General features: G+C 41.7%; 1 protein-coding gene and 1 long non-coding RNA gene across 4 annotated transcripts in view; both read right to left on the bottom strand.

The window, feature by feature from the left end:
- Positions 1 to 5,679, bottom strand: part of LOC146206142 (mortality factor 4-like protein 1) — a 49,512-nt gene extending 43,833 nt beyond the window's left edge. For both annotated transcript variants that reach the window (XM_084590768.1, XM_084590769.1), the window contains exons 1-4: positions 5,540 to 5,679; positions 5,218 to 5,264; positions 5,063 to 5,130; positions 4,737 to 4,823 (exon numbers count right to left, since the gene is read on the bottom strand). In XM_084590768.1, the coding sequence (XP_084446894.1) occupies positions 4,737 to 4,823; positions 5,063 to 5,130; positions 5,218 to 5,264; positions 5,540 to 5,666 (329 nt within the window). In that variant the 5' untranslated portion in view covers positions 5,667 to 5,679. The remainder of the gene's footprint in view (positions 1 to 4,736; positions 4,824 to 5,062; positions 5,131 to 5,217; positions 5,265 to 5,539) is intronic.
- LOC146206141 (uncharacterized) overlaps positions 1 to 22,365 on the bottom strand; it is a 195,608-nt gene that overhangs the window by 147,216 nt on the left and 26,027 nt on the right. The window lies entirely within an intron of this gene.

Genomic DNA, 22,365 nt, shown 5'->3' with positions numbered 1-22,365 from the left:
CATCCGCAAGGAATTCTAGCAGCTGGCGCATTACCTGCCATGCATGTGGTCACTCTCACACATGCTGCAGCTGACTGCACCAGTTAAACCCATGTGACCTCCCGCAGTCTTGCTCGCCTGGCCACAGATAATCCGTGACAATCTTGAAAAAGTACATGACTAAGCGTGTGTGGAGCAGAACAGATACCTTGAAACATTCATCTGCAAAACACTGACCTGTAAAGCAACTATGAATATGCTAAAGCAGTGTGCGCTGCATGAATGCCTTCGTGGGTTTACGGCACATATATTTAAGGTTATCTAATAAAAGGCTTATGTGTCTCGATACACCTCAAAACTAATGTGCACCAACCTATGAAAATGTAGAATTTGGAAATTTACAAGCGAGCGAGTCCGAGAACTGTGACGGAGTCTGCTGATGGCTGCCGTGCCATCGTCAAAGAGGAGGCAACGTGTACAGTCCACATAGCTGACACAAATTGTGATTTCCATCTGCCTCAAAGGATGTGCTACAGGAACCGCAGCACACTGCTGCTGCTGCACAGAACTTTGATTACAGGTTGTGTGCATTTGAGGCCGTGCACACTACACCAACTAAATCGGCAAAACGTTCTTGCTGGGCCTGCCATTCATGTTGCGTGCATGGGGAACTACCTTCTCACCAGTTCCGTCTCAAAAATAAAGCCACTAAGACATTCTGCTCTAATGCTTCAATAGCACCGAAAAAAAACTTGAACAGTTCACTGACTACAGTCACTAAAAATGTATATGCCACTGTGGCGAGTTTCCAACTTGGAGCACTAGTAATTAATTTAGGCAGTTTCCCTACATGTCCTGTACGAGTAGCCCCCAAAAAGATGAAAATGAGTTCCTTGATGCAATGCAGCTGATGAAGACTGTCAAGCAATGGCACAGAGTAGCCAATAAACAGCAACACTTAATGCGGTTATATCACAGCGCCGAACAGCGCTGATGCAACATTCACCCACACAGGGAGCTCCACAAAGAATATGGGAGGTGGATGTATATAGACTGCTGAAATGCTATATGCGAACCGCAAAATATATCGGGTAAACCATGTACTTATTCAGGCTGAAATCTGATGTGCAGTGTGGATGATGGTGTACTTGCCTGGTTCAATCCAAATAATTTGACATTTGCGTTGTATGCAGCATCGACAACCCAAAACAATCAGCTTTCACATAGCCAGGGATGCAGGCTCGAGCATTTTGGAGCAGCTTAGGGAGCAGTAATAATGCCATTTTGGAGCAGTTTTGGAGAAGTAAAAGAGAAGTTTTGGAGCATTCTAACTGCATTTTGGAGCTGATTTCAGCTCAAGTGCATTTGATAACTGCAGTTTTCTTTTCCTGACATACAAAATCCCCAATCCGATTCCAATGCTTTTAACTAGACAACCACCACTGAGAAGACAAGACAAACAGCCCAAACATTTAAAGATGCTTCGAACATAGGCTGACCTAAGCAACAATTCGGAACAGACTTCCAGCAAACGGGATGCTTGCTTATGCGCTTCATAACCGAACACCAAGTTTGATCTAATGATTTTGCCTATTTTGACTTGATAGATTCAAACATGGAGTCTACCACTTTGATATAACCAGCGCCACTAGAGTTCACATCAATGGGCCCGACATTTTTTGTGCATATCCTTCCTTATTCTACATCTGCACTGATCCCAAGCACTTGTCAGCAGTGTCTTCAGAGGATAAAGGGCACTGAATGGTAGGCTTTCATCCTTCACCTTCTTTCCTTCACTGCCTCCTGTCAAAACCTCACGTTTTCGCTTGAGCAATGGTTCAGTTTGAACATCTTGGCAATATGTCCTGCATGGCTTTCCAACACTCTTGAGAAGGTTTCTAGTGATGGGTATTTCTGGCACAGCACCTCACAACGCTTCAAATATGCTTTTGTATGACAAAGGCCTGGCAAGCTTGTCATTGATAAGCAGGCACGATTGTGGAGTACCAGCTTGTTTTATACAGCAAAAGAACCTGTGTAGCTTTCGCAGCCAAACAAATTTCCTAACGGTTCGTAGTATGCACTACTTGCTTCGCTTGTGCCCCTTGCTTCTTTCCACCGGTGATTCAAAAGGCTGGGACGTGTTATGTCGGATGCACTGTGCATTTTTTCACAATTACATTGAGTTGTTTGCGGATCATATTAAATTTACTTACGAACAAATATTTATTATGCTTTATGCTCCCTTAGCTTTTGAACCTTTTGTTTGTATTAAGCTCAGTGCAAGATGTGTTATACCTCTGCCACCAGTGCGCTGCCATTGTTCCCATATTGAACTAAAATTTGATAGTAAAACACCGCAAGCAGCAGGTATGGAGCAGTTTTGAAGCAGGGAAAGCGGATTGTAGCAGAATGGAGCAAATGGGGCAGCACTTCCATTCTGCATAGCTGACACCTGTGACGCCATCGAGTGACAGACTATCCATGGAACTATTGTTTCACCTTTGAAGGTCCAATAATTAGGGGTGCTGTGTGAGCAGCTTATTTAAGTACTTTCTTAACTGTTTTACAATATTAAGCTCAGAAAAAAATTGTTTGCACAAATTGGCCTGAAAGTCAACAAGTTCAGTTCATGGCTGCTGGAATAAAAAAGTTTGTTTCATGGATATGCACTGGATGGCCCCATTGATATCAACGATGCAAAAGCTACTTGTTTTGAGACATTGATTTGATGCTGCACACAACAGATTTTTAAAAATTTCTGATTGAATCAGGCAAGTACACTATCCAAACGGGTATTGAAAAAGATAAAACAGTCATATGCCATATGTGCGCTAATACAAAAGTGCTTTACTCGAAAGAAGAATTTCAAGATTCCTGTTAACTGTTGCAACAGTCAGTACAGAGTGGGTACCCTGTAGTGGACTTGACATTACGTGAGCCAGTGTGAAGAAATGATTGTGCTCATGCTGACATGGGAGCGTGGTCAGACTGAAGGACCTCCTGTAGCTTCTTATAGTCACTACCATAGCTAGCATCATCCAAATAACAGTGCCTCTTGCATTTCTAGCATACTCATAGGGCATCTTCAGATTCCAAGCCAGACAGTTTTACCATTCACCTCAGTTCACAATCACTGCTTAGCTACATGTCATACAGCTTTTATCAATGCAGCTTTCTAATAAAAGACGCCATGCAATTTTATTGAATGGTTTACAGCAACAGTCTCCTGTGACCCGCAAGCCAGATGTTGTTCAGACGGCCAGCCACAACCACAAGGTGAACACAAGGCTTGGTCTCTTTGCATACATTGGGTCAAGAACTCTTAAGCATAATTCTTTTAAATTCACATGGCGTCATGCAAGCCTAGCAGTGCATGTTTTCTATTTGCTCACTCATGTAGATAGAACCTGCAACCATAACCTAAGTGCCTTCAGTTCCAAACAGCTGATGTCTGACTGTGACCTTCTGATGTCTGAATGTGGTCTCTGCTTGAGATGTGTAGGATACTAACCAATTGCTCATGCCATCAACCTGAAGAACTGGCAGCATAATGAAAGGATGCATTTTTTACGCTTGGTAAAAATAGATACATACTAATTAGCTCAACTATGACATTAACGCATGAAGCAAAAGCTAGTGTTCAGGCACACTCATCATAATATAGCACTGCTGCAATTAGGGACACTGGATAGGTAGGACTGAGCCTGAAATATTGAAAAATAAGCAAAAGCAGCACACAATAAAGTGTAGCGTGTCTGAAGCGTCTTTCTGGACAATTTCATAGGGGCAGAGTAAAGTTTATTACGTGTGCACCCATTTTCACAGAAAAATTGGTACTAATGCCAAGTGCAAATGAGGCTCAGTGACAGCCGCACTGACAATATGCAATCACTGTAGTACAAAGAATCATCAAATCTTGTTGAGCATTCTCAGTTGTTGCATATTGCCATGACAAGTTGAGTTTCGTTCAGTTGGATTAGTGTATGGGGTTTAACGTCCCAAAACGACTCTGGCTATGAGAGACGCTGTAGCGGAGGGCTCCGGAAATTTTGACCACCTAGAGTTCTTTAATGTGCACTGCCATCACACAGCTCATAGGCGCCTTGCTTTTTGCCTCCATCAAAAAGTGGCCGCCGGAGCAGGGATTCGACCTCGCATCCTTAGGCACAGTAGCCGAGCGCCCTAACCACGTGCAAGTGCTAAAAAAAAAAAAGAAGCAGAAATGGTTATTTATACCCAAGGTTTGCCACTATTGTTGCTATATTTATTTTTTTACTTACATAAACCTAATTTTCAGCCCTTGTGCCCCTGACAAATCTATAATCCAGCCAACTGAGAAGTTTAGAGACACCTTGTTGACGGTCTTCAAGTGGTTAAATGGCAACATGAACTGTCACTTCCTTTGTACTAATTTTTTTTTTTTTTTACCTGAAGTCAGCTGCGGAATGTGAAACACTGAGGCATTGAGAAGCACACCTATGGCAACCTTACAGGGTGTGCAGAAGCAGGTGCCTGTTAGCAGCGCTGCACTATCGAGCAGAAGCAGAAAAATAAACAAAAGTAAACAGAACAGCGTTGAACAGTGGCACCTGCGTGCATCCATTGCTCAATTCAGCGCTACACCGAATCCGCCAAGCATGCACGAACATTCGCTGACAAGTAAAAAAAAAAAAAAAAAAAAAAAAATGAAGGTGCAAGAGCCAATATGTGAATGCCGCACGCACACAAGAAATGAAAAGAAAAAAAAAACTTACAAATGCGCCCTCTCGAGGTCCTTTTGTTTCTGAAGGTTGGCATCGCTGAACTTCAGGACCCTACTCTCCGGAACCCACTCGTCCCAACTGCGTCGTGAACATACCAAATAAATACATGTAGCGTGATAAGTTCAATTTTCCATTCTCCACCTTAATAGAGCAGCCACATGTCAAATGTAAAATTGAAAACCTTGTAAAAGAACAAAAACAACGGTCACAAAGGCCAGTTGACCGAATGCACGTGGAAACACTTCTTATTCCAACCACTGTGTGGGGACAAAGACCAGCCAAAGACCAGTCGACCGAACGCGCGTAAAAACACTTACTTCTTATTCCAACCACTGTAGTGGATGAAATACTTGGTCTGCTTGTCTTTAACCTGGGCTTTTATGCACTAGAATAAAAGTAAACGAACGAAAACGAAAAAATGTGACTGCTGAACAAAGAAATTGAACGCGTTACACATGTCAAAACAGCTCACCTTAGCCTCGTACAGAAGCGGCCCGTGATAACATAGTACTCGTTCACCTAAAAGTAAATCAAAGCGTCCTTTACGATCAGCTATACACCAGGATAAGATGCTCATTATTACTACTTTAAAAAAAACCGTTTCGGGCATATACGACATGCGAACGTATATCGCTGTCGCACATGCAAACAAAGACAGCATACAAGTAGCCACATAGTTCGCGACCAAAATCAGCCTCAAGAGGACTGCAACGTTATGTTAGTTAATCTGAGTGGATTGACAACTATTCACGCTGGCGAGTAAAGCAGTATATCAATGAATAATTCAGTCTCACCGTCCAGGAACTTAGCTTTAGGCGCCATGTTGCTCACCGGTGGATCTGAATCGCGCGGACGGCGCGGACCATGCGCCATAGAGTTAATACAAAGTCTTTGTATTAACTCTATGCCATGCGCGGCCATGGGTCTGCTCTGCGCATGCCTTGTCGTTGCCTAGCAACGGAAACGCGCGCTTTTCTTGCTCTTTTTCGTTCTCATTTCTCCTGCTCAACGCGAAGTCGGAGAGCTTGCCGGACTCGACGGCGACGGCGAAGGGGCTTTAGCGGCGATGTACGCGGGGCGGCGCCGCTTGAGTCCGGCTGTGGAGGTGTAGTGTTCTAGAATGAAGGGAGACGATAGCGGCTGCGTCTCCTCAAAGTAGCGCCCGCAAGCGCATATGTATAGCGCGAGTACGACTCCAATTCACCCAAGGCTCGTTCTGCGCGTGAGTGCGCAAAGCAATTCGAACAAAAGATAAAAATTAAGACATCACCAGCAGCCGCGCTGATCACTTTAACACTGGCAGGCCGAAGGCAAATTGGCCTGTTTCCTTACCAAATCTACTGGCACATCGGCTGTTTTGCGCTTTATTTCTTTACAGTGGTATAACGAGAGTGCAATAGAATGAGGGCAGGCTGCTGACCATTGAGTATAAGGATTCAGAATATATCTGTAGTTTTATTTCTTGCTAACATATCACTGCGCACAGACGGTCTCATATTCGAGGACATGGTGAATTATTCTGCTTGGTAACGACGAGGTCGTGCTCCTTGTATCTTCGCAGTTCTACGTTTACTGTTGTGTGGTTTATTTTACCGGGTGCGTGGCCTTAAAAAGTAATTAAATAATTAAGCTGCTGGCACTATAATGAGTAATTACTAATTTATTAGAAATTAGTGATTGATCGTTGATTGGCATATGGCCATATAAGGCACGCATCTGTTCCCGCGCTTCGCGTCTCCGTTGCTAGGCAACGGCCAGGCATGCGCAGAGGAGACTCATGTGGCAGGTAATGCAGAGAGAGCGCACCGCGCAGACTGCGCACGTGACCAGCGTACGCGCGGTGGTTCTTTCGATGGATGCTGCGAGCGTGCATACGTAGCGTCCTTGCGGGTCTATTCGAAGGTCTTGGTTCGAACTATGGCCAGGGCCACTACCCCAAGCAAATACTAGCCGGGGTTTAACCACGCCTAAACTGATGAATATGTGGGAAAGTTTGGAATATGGTTTTGCTTGGCGGTTCAGCACTACAGCGCATTGTGCAATTATACGTGTGCCGTACATTGCTTCTCCCAGCTACACCATCGAATCCTCAGAGCTAAAATTTTGCACAGAAATGGCATTTTGTCGGCAGTATTTTATTATACAAAGTTTGGTTTGCAATACTTGTCTGGTCCGATCAGAAGTTGAATATCTGCATCGTCTGCCGCGATGGGGGCGTCATCTCGTTTTGTTTGTGGCAACACTACCATACTGAAGGAAAGCACGCGAATGGAGTCGCTTTGCAGAAAGTTTACAGAGCTCTATCAATTGATTTATAAAAAATTATGGGGGTTTAATGATGGCTTGAACCTAGTGATAAGCGAAAGCTGAGTGTTGCAGCGATAGCCTGTTTAACACCCGCTTTTCAATCCGCGGTTTTTTTTTTCATAATTTTTATTTAAATTAGGTTTTGGGGAAAGGAAGGAGCCTTATGATTTTGAGTGGACTCCATGGAATTGTGGACATTTACACCTAACCAGGTCAAGATTCATATTTTTTTCTTATACATAGTACAAATTGGTTTATATAGAAAGGAAAGGTGCAGTCCCTGTCTACACTTACCCAGGTAGCACAGAAACGTTATCATAACGTTACATATTTGTTTGAACCTAACGTTATAAAAAGGTAGTTGTCATTTTTTGTAGCATTCCCATATGTTACTAATAAACATTCCTATAATATTTGCCTAACAACTCAAATACTTTTACTGCGTATATGTAACATGAGGAAAACATTATGCTAAAGTAATGAATAAACGCTTAAAAAACAGTCGAACAACAGTCGCACTACTTACCCGAAACCTCAATGAATTTTTGTCTAAGCACTTAAAATGTTAGTGAAATGCTTAAAAGACAGTCAAACAACAGTCACACTACTTATCTGAAGCTTTATGAAATTTTCTCTAACCTTAAGAAAATGTTAATGAAACGCTTAACTGGGAAAAGTTGGAAATCGTTCAAGATCGTCGTAAGCATATACTATACCTTAGTACCTTACCAACAATTGGAGGACTTCCATACTGATACCTATTTGCAGCATATATCAAGGCACTAGCAGACCCTGTTCATAATACCAGAACATTAATAGGCACACCAAACTGCATGCAATTATTTCAAGTATATTCAGTCGATTCTGCAGGGAATACTGTGAAATCTTTTATTGATGAATCATTTGCAAATGAAGAACTAGGTGCAATATGCTGTTTTACTGAACAGTATGTACTGAACTAAGAAGTGTGCAAAAATGCTTATGAGTAAGTAGACATGTGAACTGATACACTACAGGCTATAATATAATAATATAATAATTTTCTGTATATTCAGTCGATTCTGCAGGGAATACTGTGAAATCTTTTATTGATGAATCATTTGTAAATGAAGAACTAGGTGCAATATGCTGTTGTACTGAACAGTAGGTACTGAACTAAGAAGTGTGCAAAAATGCTTATGAGTAAGTAGACATGTGAACTGATACACTACAGGCTATAATATAATAATATAATAATTTTCTGTAAGTTATACAAACAAGAACATATAGTATACAAAATATATACACAAGCCTTACTGACTGAAAAAATAAGTCATTTTGAAGAATGGCAGCAGGCAGAAAACCCTCTGGTACTGGACGTGCACCTTTGGATCACACCTTTTTCATCCGTAGAAAAAAAGAATGATGCCAGCAACGTGACAATCTTGATTCTTATATGTACTTATGCATCAATTCAACCATGGCTCTAAGTTACACTGCTAAGCAGTACTGCTTTTTGTGGTTTGAGCAGGTTCAGGCTAATATTTTATTCTCTCAGTGGTTGAAAGATTGAAGTTCACCTTAGCACAGCATAAAGCATTGGAGCAGCAAAATTAGCTTGTGATGCATTTGTCATGGCCAAGAAAGAGTATGTATTTGGGTAAAAAAATCTGCTCCTTATTATCAGAGCCAAAGCATTATAACAACATCATCTTAAGTGAGCTGCATGACAAGATTATATGATATATATATATATATAATAAAAGGAGCGAACAGTCTACGGGTGCAAGGCAAACGCTGGGTTTCTTTTTTTTTATGTTTATACTGTTAACAATTACAGGAATTTGTCTTAGGGTGATTATTGGAATAAAGAACATTAAATGCAAAGCGGAAGGAAAAACAACGCGCCGATGTATTTATATTTATATATATATATAATGGGTGTGTTCAGATATAAGAACACTAATCGAGGTCCCATGACCATGCTTTGTTTTATATTAAATTTTTATATGTAGCGGGTAAATGTCTCAACACAAAAAAAATGGGGTTCAGTTTTGCAGGATATGGTGTATGTTTCTCGGAAAAAAATCATATATCACTACAGGTGGAAAACGTTTCTGCCGTTTCAAAAGGTTCCAAGTTTGGAGATCTGTTGCTAGCATACTGAAATTTCATTACCTATTCTTTCTTGCCCACTAAATCTATGAAACTTGCTTATGGGAGTTATTAAAAACATGTTTTGTTCTTGCAGTTGATTTAGCAAAAAGCGAAAGTAGAAGTCGATTTATATGTAAAGCAAAGCAGTAAGAAATTGCAAATATTGCTTCTGAAGAACCGAGCTACAAATCAGTCAATTTTTAACTTGAATACGGGTATGTTTTTTATTTTTTGTTCAGATAATTTCCTTCATTTCAAGGAAAGTTGGGAGCCTTGGACTGCTAGGTGTGTTCTGTACAATGGAGAAAATTTGCCCAAGATTCAAAAACAGCAAAAAAGCGCAACTCTGATTCCAATTTAAAAAAACCATCAATTTTCATGAACATCCTTCTCAATTAAGAATCATCATTACCTCAAAAGTATTACGGCCTAAAGAAGTGCTGCATTATATTGTTTAACATTATAAAAATAAGTATATAAAACTGAGGGCTGGTTTTGAAGATTATCAATATTGAGCCCTACATTCTGGCATGACTTAATGAAGTGTTTCAGCTGAAACTTCTTATTTTTCAGGACTAGTTCTCTATTTCTGCAAAAATTGGAAGCTCTAGAATTGTTTCTTCTTTTCTATAATATTTTGAAATCAACCAAAATTTGAAATTGTAAATAAATGGACAACTTTGACTCGAATGTAAGAAACTACTGGATCTTCGATATTTATCAAATTCTCCTAAAAAGAATCCCAAGTAAAATGTATTGCACTATGCAGAGTAAGATATAAAAGTAAATATATAACTGAATGCATGTTGTCATTCTATAGAAGTGCACGGCTTCCCCTAAAGAACTAGGCAACAAAGTTCGATTTAGTATCTGCTGAATTTAGTTACATTTTAAAATATGCAATATCCAAAGCCTTCTAAATGCTTATAAAGTCGTTTTCTGCTTGTTGGCATTGTTGATGATTGCTTAAAGCAGAATAATAAATTCGCTATTTCTGGCAATTTCTTGGGAGAATACAAGTGACGGTTGAACTTTCTCTCTATCCTGTATTTTTTTTTTTATTGCAAGTGCTGTGTTATGCAATCCAGTTCTTAACTATATAATTTAATTTCTCCCTTATGACAAAAATTGACAATACTCCATTCTTGAAGACCATTTTCTAATTTGCATATAATTACAATCATTGGAAAACGCTTTGCAGCATGATAGTTTAAGTATATTTTATGTCTTTATAGCAGCAGCACGAATGAGCTGAGATGATGAGCATTATTTTCGACGGAGCCATGTAGCCGAGAAAAAAAAGGCCAGACAACACGGAGCAAAACCGCCGTCCACCAAAACTGCACATTACAAAACGCTTTGCAAGTTAGGTAGATGCTGGGTATATGTATATTTGTATCGATGCATGCTTAAAGATAGAAAGGAGCACAGCAATATATTCTTTTCATCTAAAAGTCCAGCTGCAAAAAAAAAAACTGCACGTTCACCAAAAGCATTCAAGTGCAAGTTAAAAACAGGTGTGAATCAGAATCTGAATATGCTAATTTTCACTGTGAACTTATCAGCAATGAAAATGTCTCTTGTTGTGAAAAATAGCCAGAATTGTAAAAGGCACAGCTATCATTCTACTGAGGACAAAAAACATTCAGAGTTTTCCTCATACAGCAGAACATACAGGTGGAAGCAGACGTGCAGTATTTTGCAGTGGCCAAATCACACTGCAGACACCGAAACAGATGCAAGCAAGTGAGAAGCGGATACCAAACTTTCATTTGCTGTACTTCCATGCAATTGACCTGTAATGCCGAACATGTAACATCTAAGCATGGTGGGCTGTCAGCAAATGTGATTTTTCTCTGAAGAGCAAGTGTGAGTTTTAGGTAACATCTGGTAATGACAAAAAGTGCAAATGCTGGTAATTGTTCTGCAAAAAGAAATGACAAGTGAAACTTGTGCACCAGGAACTTGAAAATGTGAGAACAATAGAACAATATATATGAATATTCTAAACTGTTTGCTTCTTAAATACTGTCATGTTAGCATGCATGCAAAAGTGATTGTTACTTGCCTTGGCTACAGTGAGCCGCGAGTTGCTAAAGTGCAGCCAGTCAGCAAGTGCTCGTGCCATCTCGTCTGTTGCACTGCGGGTTGCACGGACAGCAGCTGGAAGCAACGTTTTCAATGATCAGGACCACCAATCTCACGTATACAGCTGTTTCTACAGAAAAAAAATGCCAATGAAGTCCAGGTATACTCTTACCAAATACAATGCGAATGATGGCCAGATTTTCTGCTCTTTTCTTTCCTTCCTGTCCAGTTGTACTGAACGGCAACATCATCAGAAAATAATTTTCTGAACACCCGCCTTGTTGTACTGGCAACATCTGTTCCACCAATTTGGCCCAGAGCCTTCACCTGAAAGTAATAAAGCAACCAAGAATGCAAATATGTCAAATCCTTCTATTATTTTTGAGTAAGAGTAAGATGGGGGGGGGGGGGGGGGAGAAGAGGATATTTGACTTACTAGTGCAGCAAAGGTTGCTGTATCTTTCGTGCTTGCTTCCAGGATATCAAGCTCTTCCTGTGTCTTCACTGGGTAAACAGGCATGTCATCCGGCGCAAACATATCTGCGGTCTGTGGCTCACTGATGACCTTAGCAGCTATTTTTGCAAGTACAGCTGCCTGTCGTGCTTGCTCCACCTTGATTAGCTCGAGCTCCTGGAGAATTTTGACCAGAGCTAGAAAATAGAATGCTTAGGGCTATATAAGACTGCTAAAATTGATAGAGAGAAAAGCTGACTACTACAAGTTTGTGATCTGTAAGTTTCAGAAAAATTTGAAGCAAATTAAAATGTAACATATATAGACAGGGACGGTATGTGTAAACCAATTATGAATTAGGACAAATGTTTCTTTTTGTCACTGCTGTCATGCTCACATTCTAAGCAATCTACTGTACTTCAATTTTTAGGCAAGTATTAATTTATGTAAGCAATCAATATTCTCTAATTTCACTGTTGTCTGCATGATAATCTAATTTTGATGACCTCAATAAAAACAAAAATTATATGGTTTCCTGTGCTTACCATGAAGGCACTAGGCACAGAAAAAAATAATTTAGTATGAGTACAAAGCACTGACCTTTAGGAATACTTGCAGTATTGTAAGATATCATGCACATGCTGTTATATAGAAACATAGCTGTACAGCTGCCGTTTTAGTAAAATGGAAATATGTATGATTTTGTTCACTGCTAACTAGACTGCCAGTTGTTCTGAGTGAAAGCAAATTCAGTAAGAGTAACAGAACCGTACAATTCATATGAAAAAAAAAAAAAAAAAAATGTCCCTGCTTGCTTTTGAAACTGTGTATTTTGTTACTTCAATAAAACAGAAGTGTCTACTTACCTGTCTCGCATGGATGAGTCTTGTTTAGAGACCATACTAGGTCTCCCTCGTTTACAAGCAGATCCAGAGGGCGGAGCTGCTTGAGAGATATGATCTGCACGTACAGTATAAGTAATAACTTTATTAATTGCAACCAAGTTCGAAATGTAAAGGATACTAGCTGCATTTATAAAATTATTAACGAACTTCATTTATGCCTCAGTAATGCATTTATGTCTAAGTATTTACTCGAATGTAAAGCGACCGTGGATATAATGTGAGGGATGACTTTGCATACTGCTTAATGAGGAAAAATAAAGCCACGAATATAACGTATAAGCACTTAAAAAAAGTACCCTCAATACAAATTATGGGCCAATTGCTCTCAAATATTGGTGAGGGGGTCTCATCAGATCCCCCCAAGACCCCCTGACTTTAAGCCCTAACTGACAAACTTATAATTTAAATTTGCATCATAGTGCAGTAAGTGAGCCTGATTGTTTTTTGGTGTTGGCGGCTTTGGAGGCTGCGTAAGGAACTGTGTGCAGTCATCGTTGGATGCATGGCTGCTGTCGTATTGTGACGTGTCACTATCTGAAGTGAAATCCTCGAGTTGCTTTGGTGGTCGCCGAGTCCTTTTCCCTGCTTCCGGTTCTGATGTCAGGTCCGATTGATCTTCAGCTCTTAAAGCCCGCCTGCGTGCGATTTCATAGCTGTCTGCAAACAGCAAAAGGACGCTCAGTTGTGGATGTGTCGGGAAGCGACCGGAAAGTCCGATGTTGCAAGGAGATATATCACATAGCAACATGGAATGTAAGATCTATGACGCAAGGTAAACTGGATATCGTCAAGCGAGAAATGGACAGATTGAACATTGATATCTTGGGTATCAGCGAGCTCAAGTGGACCGGAATGGGAGAATTTAACTCCGGCGACCATTATGTCTTTTATTGTGGGCACGAATCGGAAAGAAGGAATGGGGTCGCTCTCATAGTAAACAGAAGAATGGGCAAAGCAGTGCTAGGGTACAACCCCAAAAACGACCGAATGATTTCACTTCGGATCCAAGGTCACCCTTTCAACATAACAGTTATCCAAGTCTATGCACCGACCACTGCTGCTGAAGAAGCTGACGTTGAGAGATTTTATGCGGACCTACAATGCCTTTTAGACCGCACCCCATCATCAGACGTCGTTTTTCTCATAGGAGACTGGAATGCTAAGGTCGGGAGTGAAGAAATATCCGGAATTACAGGCAAGTTCGGTCTTGGTGAGCCAAATGAAGCTGGGCAGAGGCTAGTAGAGTTCTGTCAAGAAAACAACCTGACCATAGCGAATACTCATTTTCGACAGCACAAGAGGCGCCTGTACACATGGATTTCACCGGACGGTCTGTACAGGAATCAGATCGATTATATTATTTGCCGGCAGAGATGGAGAAGCGCTATACAAGCAGTAAAAACAAGGCCTGGGGCCGATTGTGGCACCGATCATCAGCTTCTTGTTGCCAAAATTAAGCTTCGATTGAGGAAAACGCAGAAAACTAGAAGGCCTTTCAGGTATGATCTGGATCAGATTCCATTAGAATATGCTGTGGAAGTGAGCAATCGATTTCAAGAATTAGATCTAGAAGACAAAGAGCCCGAAGAGATGTGGACTGATGTTCGTGATATAATACAAGAAGTTGCTACTAAGGTAGTTCCAAAGCAAAAGAAATGCAAAAAAGCAAACTGGTTATCTGAAGAGGCTTTGCAAATAGCTGAGGAAAGGAGGATGGCAAAAGGTATGGGGGAAAGAGAAAGATACAAGGTTCTCAATGCGGATTTTCAGAAAATAGCAAGGAGAGATAAGAATGCCTTCTTGAACATACAGTGTCAAGCAGTTCAGGACAACAGCCAATTAAGGAACACAAGAGCTCTGTATAAGACAATCAAAGATATCAAAGGAAGCTTCTGTGCTAAGCTGGGCGTGATAAAGGACAAACGAGGCAAGGACCTCACTGAAGCCTCAGAGATAAAGAAGAGGTGGCAGGAATACACAGAAGAACTGTACAAGAAGGACCCGGATGTGCAAACCCAACATAGGACGGTTGTGATTACTGATCTCGAGCCGGGCATCCTGAAGAGTGAAGTTGAATGGGCCTTAGCCAGCCTTGCTAAGAACAAAGCTAGCGGAATTGATGGTATTCCAGCTGAGTTGCTTCAAAACCTCAACCACGACGCTGTTAACACACTGCATACATTATGTCAAAAGATTTGGACAACCCTGCAGTGGCCACAGGATTGGAGGAGGTCAGTTTACATCCCCATTCCAAAGAAAGGCAGTGCCAAAGATTGTTCCAACTACCGCACGATTGCGCTTATTTCGCATGCTAGCAAGGTGATGTTAAAAATCCTGCGAGGTAGGCTGCAGCAGTATGTGGATCGGGAGCTTCCGGACGTGCAAGCTGGGTTTCGCAAGGGCAGAGGAACTAGAGACCAAATTGCCAACCTTCGCTGGATCATGGAAAAAGCAAGAGAGTTCCAGAAACCCATTTACTTCTGCTTTATTGATTATGCGAAAGCGTTTGACTGCGTAGATCACAGCAGATTGTGGCAAGCTCTCCAAGAGATGGGTGTTCCAATTCACCTCATCTGTCTCCTCAGGAACCTTTATGAAGGGCAAGAGGCCACAGTCAGAACTGGGCATGGTCTTACTGATTGGTTTCCGATTGAGAAAGGGGTGAGGCAAGGCTGCATACTGTCGCCCTGCCTATTTAACCTATATGCAGAGTGCATCATGAGGAAGGCCGGTCTGGACGAGTCTTCAGCTGGAGTGAAGATCGCTGGAAAACGCATCAACAACCTTAGATATGCGGATGATACCACTTTAATGGCAGAAAGTGAATTGGATCTCAAGAGACTTCTGATGCGCGTACAAGAAGAGAGTGAGAAGTTTGGGCTTAAACTGAACATTAAAAAGACGAAGATCATGGCGTCTTGCCCTATCAAGTCCTGGAGCATCAATGGACAAGAAGTGGAAGCTGTGACAGATTTTCTGTTCTTGGGCGCCAAGATTACCTCGGAAGGAGACTGCAGCCATGAAATTAGGAGACGCCTGCTTCAGGGAAAGAGAGCAATGGTTAGCCTTGACCGCCTAGTAAAGAGCAGAGACATTAGTCTGCCAACCAAGATCCGTGTAACCCGTGCTATGGTCTTTCCAGTTGTGATGTATGGATGCGAGAGTTGGACTGTGAAAAAGGCTGACCGCCGAAGAATTGACGCGTTTGAATTGTGGTGCTGGCGAAGACTCTTAAGAGTTCCTTGGACTGCCAGAAGATCAAATCAGTCAATATTGTCGACCATAAACCCTGACTGCTCATTGGAGGGTCAAATTCTAAAGTTAAAGCTCAGCTACTTTGGTCATCTGACAAGAAGAGAGGAGTGGCTGGAGAAAGATTTGATGTTGGGAAAGGTTGAGGGTCGCCGGAGAAGGGGTAGGCAGCGAACGCGATGGTTAGATGGCATTCTCGAGGCATTGCAGATGAAGCTATGTGATGTTAAGAAGATAGTGAGAGACCGGAAAGCGTGGCGTGACATGGTCCATAGGGTCACGAAGAGTCGGACACGACTGAACGCCTGAACTGAACTGAACTGAACTGCAAACAAAAAGCCAGTAGCAGTATATAGCCATGTTTGACATTATATGCATATAAGATGCAAAAACAAAGCAGAAAACAAAATACAGGCATAAAAGCACAGTTTATTAAAATTGTTTATTGTAGTGGCTCTTGTAAATAGTTCCAGTGACAAAGTGTTAAATATTAGCCATACTAAATGTTACAGCAATGCAGCACTTTGCCTACACAATACACAGTAGCGTACAACAAAATTTAACATACAGGTGCATGCACCAAAGTCCAAAGGTCAAGCTGCACCTGAGGCTATCATGCACCCAAATTTGCTTTTTTTCTCATCTTAACTTGTCAAAGTGCTGTTGTGCAAATTCAGAACATTTTGTAGTTTCAATAAGTGCTCAGAAGCAATATTATGCAGCTGTTGTTACTCTAGCCTGGTGGTGTCAGGTACAAGCTGTAATGCCTTGGCATATGTGCTAGTGCACTGTGTGCTCATTTTACCATAGCATTTGCGTGTCTAATCTCAAATGGAATTATATCTGTGCACCTTCGTGTTGCCACTCTTGGGCTGGGCTGCTCTCATTCTCAGGTCACTGACTGGTCACTGCCAGGCTGCTCGTGAAATAAGAAGCTAAAGCTGGGAAGTTTTGTGTAGTGTTACCTTCTCAAATAGCAGAAAGGTAATTTTTGATTAATGACATTTTTAGCGGTCTATATATCTTATCTGTGCTTGACAGGACTCTGCAAGCAAACTGCTGCCGAACTCTTGAAAGGTGGCCACAAGGCTGTTTTTATGCACCCAAGCTGATGGTATTGTAGCGATGTCGTTAGTCTGTGAAGTGTATGACTGAGAACATCTCAAAAGTAAAATTTGGTCCAAAACTGTGTAGAATGAAAGATTGGAGTGTCATACTCAATCAGTGAGGCTATACAGAGCATTAGATTTAACCTACTTAGGTCAGTGACCTCCACTGTACAGATAAGTGGAACCTCACAATTGATTAAGAAACCGCATTTACTTTGAAGTAATGGATTGCTGATAGCTTGATCATAACGTTTTTAATTTTTGTTGCTTTTTTTTTTGCATGTCTGCTCGGTGCATGGCTTATATGCTGGCTACTGCCGGGCACTGCCATTCAAGCCTCCGGAGGCTTTGGCAGGCCTGCATTTATACTGGAAAAAGGAAATAATAAATTTTATTATTACTATTATTATTTTGCATACCAAGAGTTGTGTTTGCTATCCTCTCAAGTATACTGTTACATTTTTTATGCTTCTTTGATGCAATATTTATTGCTCCTCTTGCTCATGGGTCCACTGTGAGAACGTGAATATTATGTAAGTAAATGAAAAAGATAACAAGTACAGGAAAATAACAGACTGTGTAAGCTGCATGTTATTTGAATTGAAAGAAAGTATGGAACCTAACATAAGCAATGCCTGAACATGTAAATGCAGTCCAGTTGCAAAAACGTGTTTTCTAGTGGTTGTCGCACTGCATCATTTAACGAGAATACTTCAGCAGGTCATGGCAAGTTATTATGCCCCTTGTGTAGTACTTCAGCTACAAAAATGCCCTACTCTTCATGTATCATCAGTGGCATTTTACGAGGTTTTTATGTGCCTGAGGCTAACTGCACAGAGAGGAAATGATGTTTAGCTTAGATGCCAAATTTTCTGAGCTTCTGTGCCATAAGCATCAAATTTTGCAATATGAGAGCAAACAATCTGCAGTTCTTTGTGGGAAGCAGTCCCCACATTAACATATGCAGCGTTTCATGCAGAAGGGGCTGCAACTTTTTCCTGGATAGCCTAAGGTCACCAAGAAGTTGTGGCAATGTGTTTTGCAATGTGTTTTTAGTGCTCTTGTGTCAGTCTTTTTGCTGTTGTCCGAGTGTTTTTTGTGCTTTTCGGGATCAACATTTTTAGTTCTGGCAATGTGATTCATGGAATGGTTTCAGAAAAGTAGTATACTATTTACCTGTGTTGTAGAGAGTGCCATCTTCTGAGTAATTATCATGGCACAATGTCATATACATCATATGTGCGAGAGGTGCAAGGCCCAATCCCAGTGCTGCTGCTGCAAAGGAGCTACCAGTATCTGCAGCAACTTGCCTGGCCCGGTGCACAATTTTTTCGGTGATATGATTGAAAATGGAAGCCATATTGTCCAAGGAATGCTAGACACATGGGGCCCCTTGTGGAAGCTGTCTTTGTATTATTGAAATCATCAGCCAAAATCCTGCTACTGGTGCTGCTATTGACAACCATCATGGAGCTCGTTTGCATGAATGCCTGCTTTGATTTTTCTTCATTGCACACAGGAAAATCTCCTCACCATTGCCTTTGAGGCTGCTTCCTGTCGATGGTAGAAGAGGCAGGAGGATGCGAAGTATATTCCAATATGTGGCAGTTATCCTAGCTGGTCATTTAGAAACTATAATGCAGCATGTGAGAAGCATTAAAGGAGACAATAGTTGTGTCTGTTCTGATTGTGTCTGACAGTAATGTTCAGATGGAGCATATAATCACCTTACAGTAGATGGAGGCCAAACTAATTCGTGTGCAGGAGTGGCATGACCACAAACCCATGTCCACAAAGAAAACGGCCACACTTTGATCTGACCTGCTTGACGGGCCACACTGCATTCGTGGGCGAGAGGCCAGAAGCCTTGTAGTGAGTTCAGTTGTGTCTGCAATGCCTTGGTGGAAGTTGGAGAGCTGTGTAAAAAATCTGCCACAGATCACAATGTCTCCATCATGGGACAGAACATTTGTTGCAACAACCACATTGCCATCTTCCATGAGAAGGCACGAATCAGCAGCATTAATTTCAACAACCATATCTGCGAGAACAATTTTGCGAAATTGTTCACCAGTGAACATTGAAACTAATAGAATCAGGACAACCTTAGACTGCAATCAAGCAAAGGATCAAGCAGGTTTTCGGAAACACTCTACTATCGATCATATCCATACCATCAACCAGGTGATAGAAAAATGCTCGAAATATAATCAGCCCTTATACATAGCATTCATTGATTATGAAAAAGCATTTGACGACTCAGTTGAAACCTCGGCGGTGATACAGGCATTGCGAAATCAAGGGGTAGACGAGCCGTACGTGAAAGTGCTGGATGATAAAGTGGCTGCACAGCAATCATAGTTCTGCATAAAGAAAGTAACAAAATTCCCATAAAGAAAGGTGTTAGGCAAGAAGACACGATCTCCCCAGTACTATTCACAGCTTGCTTAGAGGAAGTATTCAGAGACTTGGAATGGGAGCAGTAAGGGATAAGGGTAGATGGAGAATACCTCAGTAATCTGCAATTTGCTGATGACATTGCCTTGATAAGTAACTCGGGGGATGAACTGCAAATAATGATTGATGACCTAGATAGGAAAAGTAGAAAGGTAGGCTTAAAAATCAATATGCAGAAGACTAATGTAATCTTCAACAGCCTCGGGAAGGAACAGCAATTTACGTTAGGTAGCGAAGCACTGGAAGTAGAAGGCGAATATGTCTACTTAGGACAGGTAGTAACCGCAGATCCGGACCATGAAAAGGAAATAACAAGAAGATTGGGATGGAGCGCATTTGGCAAGCACTCGCAGATTATGACTAGCAGCTTACTGGTATCGCTCAAGAGGAACGTATACAACAGTTGCATCTTACCTGTACTCGCCTATGGGGCTGAAACGTGGAGGCTAACCAAGAGGGTTCTTTAAGTTGAGGACAACTCAGAGGGCTATGGAACGAAAAACGGTAGGGGTAATTAACATTAAGAGATAGGAAGTGTGCAGAGTGGGTCAGAGAAATGACTCAAGTTACTGACATTCTAGTGGAAATTAAGAAGAAATGGGCATAGGCAGGACATGTAGTGCGAAGAGAGGATAACCGATGGTTGCTTAGGGCACTGGTATCGCTCAAGAGGAACGTATACAACAGTTGCATCTTACCTGTACTCACCTATGGGGCTGAAACGTGGAGGCTAACCAAGAGGGTTCTTTAAGTTGAGGACAATTCAGAGGGCTATGGAACGAAAAATGGTAGGGGTAATTAACATTGAGATAGGAAGTGTGCAGAGTGGGTCAGAGAAATAACTCAAGTTACTGACATTCTAGTGAAAATTAAGAAGAAATGGGCATAGGCAGGACATGTAGTGCGAAGAGAGGATAACCGATGGTTGCTTAGGGCAACAAACTGGGTTCCAAGGGAAGGAAAGCGTAGCAGGGGACGGCAGAAAGTTAGGTGGGCGAATGAGGTTAAGTTCGCAGGGGTCAAGTGGATGCAGCTAGCACAGAACCGGGTTAATTGGAGAAATATGGGAGAGGCCTTCGCCCTGCAGTGGGTATAGTCAGGCTGATGATGATGATGAACATTGTTGGTGTAGTGCCTGAATTGCGTGGCTTATGCAAACTTGCTAGCCTAACTGGACATGCTCTGGGGAACCGATTTCGCTCATAAAATCGTTTGACAATTTGTTGGAGTGGCCGGTTTGCGGACTTCAGGTCTTGCTTCAGTTCACCCAAGAAGTTCTCGAAACGAAATGTAGAAAAAGAATCAATATGTCCAAATTTCTCCACATCAGCAGGAAGGTGCACTAGGGAATGTATGTTATATACATAAATTCCTTCACCATACAGGCTCTCAGCATCCATAACAAAATCTCTTAGGAGGTGCTCAGCTACATTTAATTTTAATTGACAAAGTCTGTGGCATGCCAGGATGGACAGTGCAACACTAAGCTGCATGAAGTGATTGTAGTAGTTCTTCTCAATGTTGTTCTTCAGTACTGCAGGACCAAAGTAGAAGAGGAAGTTTCTGAACTCCGTGGCTTTCCATATTTCCAATTCACAAAGGCTTCTGGGCTTGCGCGCCATTTCTTGAGGTGCATACTTTTGAAACTCCATTAGGATTCCTGAAATGGCCATCTGAAGACGTGCCGGCAGCAATGCCTTGTGTGGCCCTCCCTGCACCCAGTAGTGGAGAAGCCTCCTCATTGCACCTAAACAGACAAGGTGCATGTACTCGAGTGGGAAATACCTCACCACGCCAATTTGCAAAGCAAGTAGTGGAAACTGTTGGTGATGGTGTTCTTTTTGCTGTTGGTTTCGGAATGATTCGTTTGTTCTTAGTGGACACCCGACTTCTGGGAGGATAACTTTCCTGGTGCTTGCAGAAAAGGTTCCCTCCTGAGTACATTTCTCACAACTGTAATACCCACCATGGCCCTTGATGCACTTCAAAAATGCCCTCGCTGGCGCATCACAAATGAATGCATGCATTTTCACTGCGCTCTTTTGTCCACCTACAGTTATACCTTCTGTCTGCAGGGTACTCATCTCCACAATGAAATCGTCTAGGTACTCCTGCACGTTGTCGGGTTTTGCACTGCCTACAAACAAAGCTATAACAAATGGCTGTAGCTTGCCATTCTCTGCAACTCATGCTAAAATGGGCCAGAACTGTTTTGTTGAACTCTTTGATATGGGGAGCCCATTGATATTTACCAGCAGTGAAATTATGTCTCCAGTGATGCTACCAGAAGCAGCAACTTCGAGTCGCGAGTCTGCTTTTTCGCAGCGCGCTGCAGGGATTGTTTGCTTCCTCACTACAATGAAAACGTGCTAACATACTGACCTTATGCGGGGCCGCAAATACATTGAGTACCTGCGGATGAGTTATTTGCACACACGTGCGCCCACAAACATGCAGCTTTCTAGTGGTAAAAAGCAAATAACTTCAACTGCATGAGAGCATCTTGCATGTTAACGTTGATGTTTGGAATTAAGCTGTGAAATTATACAAGATGGTACTTATCTTATGGACAAACAATTTTGCGTCACTACGTATTATATATATATATATATACTTGTTTCACATAATTAAGGCGTAAATTTTAGGTGCAAAACGGCCGATTGAGCCAAGTACACACGCACAGCAGATCTTCAGCACTCCCTCCACTGCCGCTCAGGCCAAACCAGCCCAAACCAGCCCATAAGCTGAGAAGTTCGTGCATTTAAAGAGTGATGTTACGTATTTATATCTTGAGGGCCTTTATGCTTAGTTTACCTCACAATTTAATAAAAGTATCGTTTTTTGCCAACTTTGAGACTGATTTTCCCAAAACATACGTCTTAAAGAAAATTAAAATTTTTTTTGGCACCAAC

Source organism: Amblyomma maculatum, chromosome 1 (genome assembly GCF_055883805.1).
Source record: "Amblyomma maculatum isolate TAMU_Amacu chromosome 1, ASM5588380v1, whole genome shotgun sequence".
Classification (NCBI taxonomy): domain Eukaryota; kingdom Metazoa; phylum Arthropoda; class Arachnida; order Ixodida; family Ixodidae; genus Amblyomma; species Amblyomma maculatum.
Note: the sequence above shows the minus strand (reverse complement) of the source record. Positions and strands in the feature narration are given on the sequence as shown.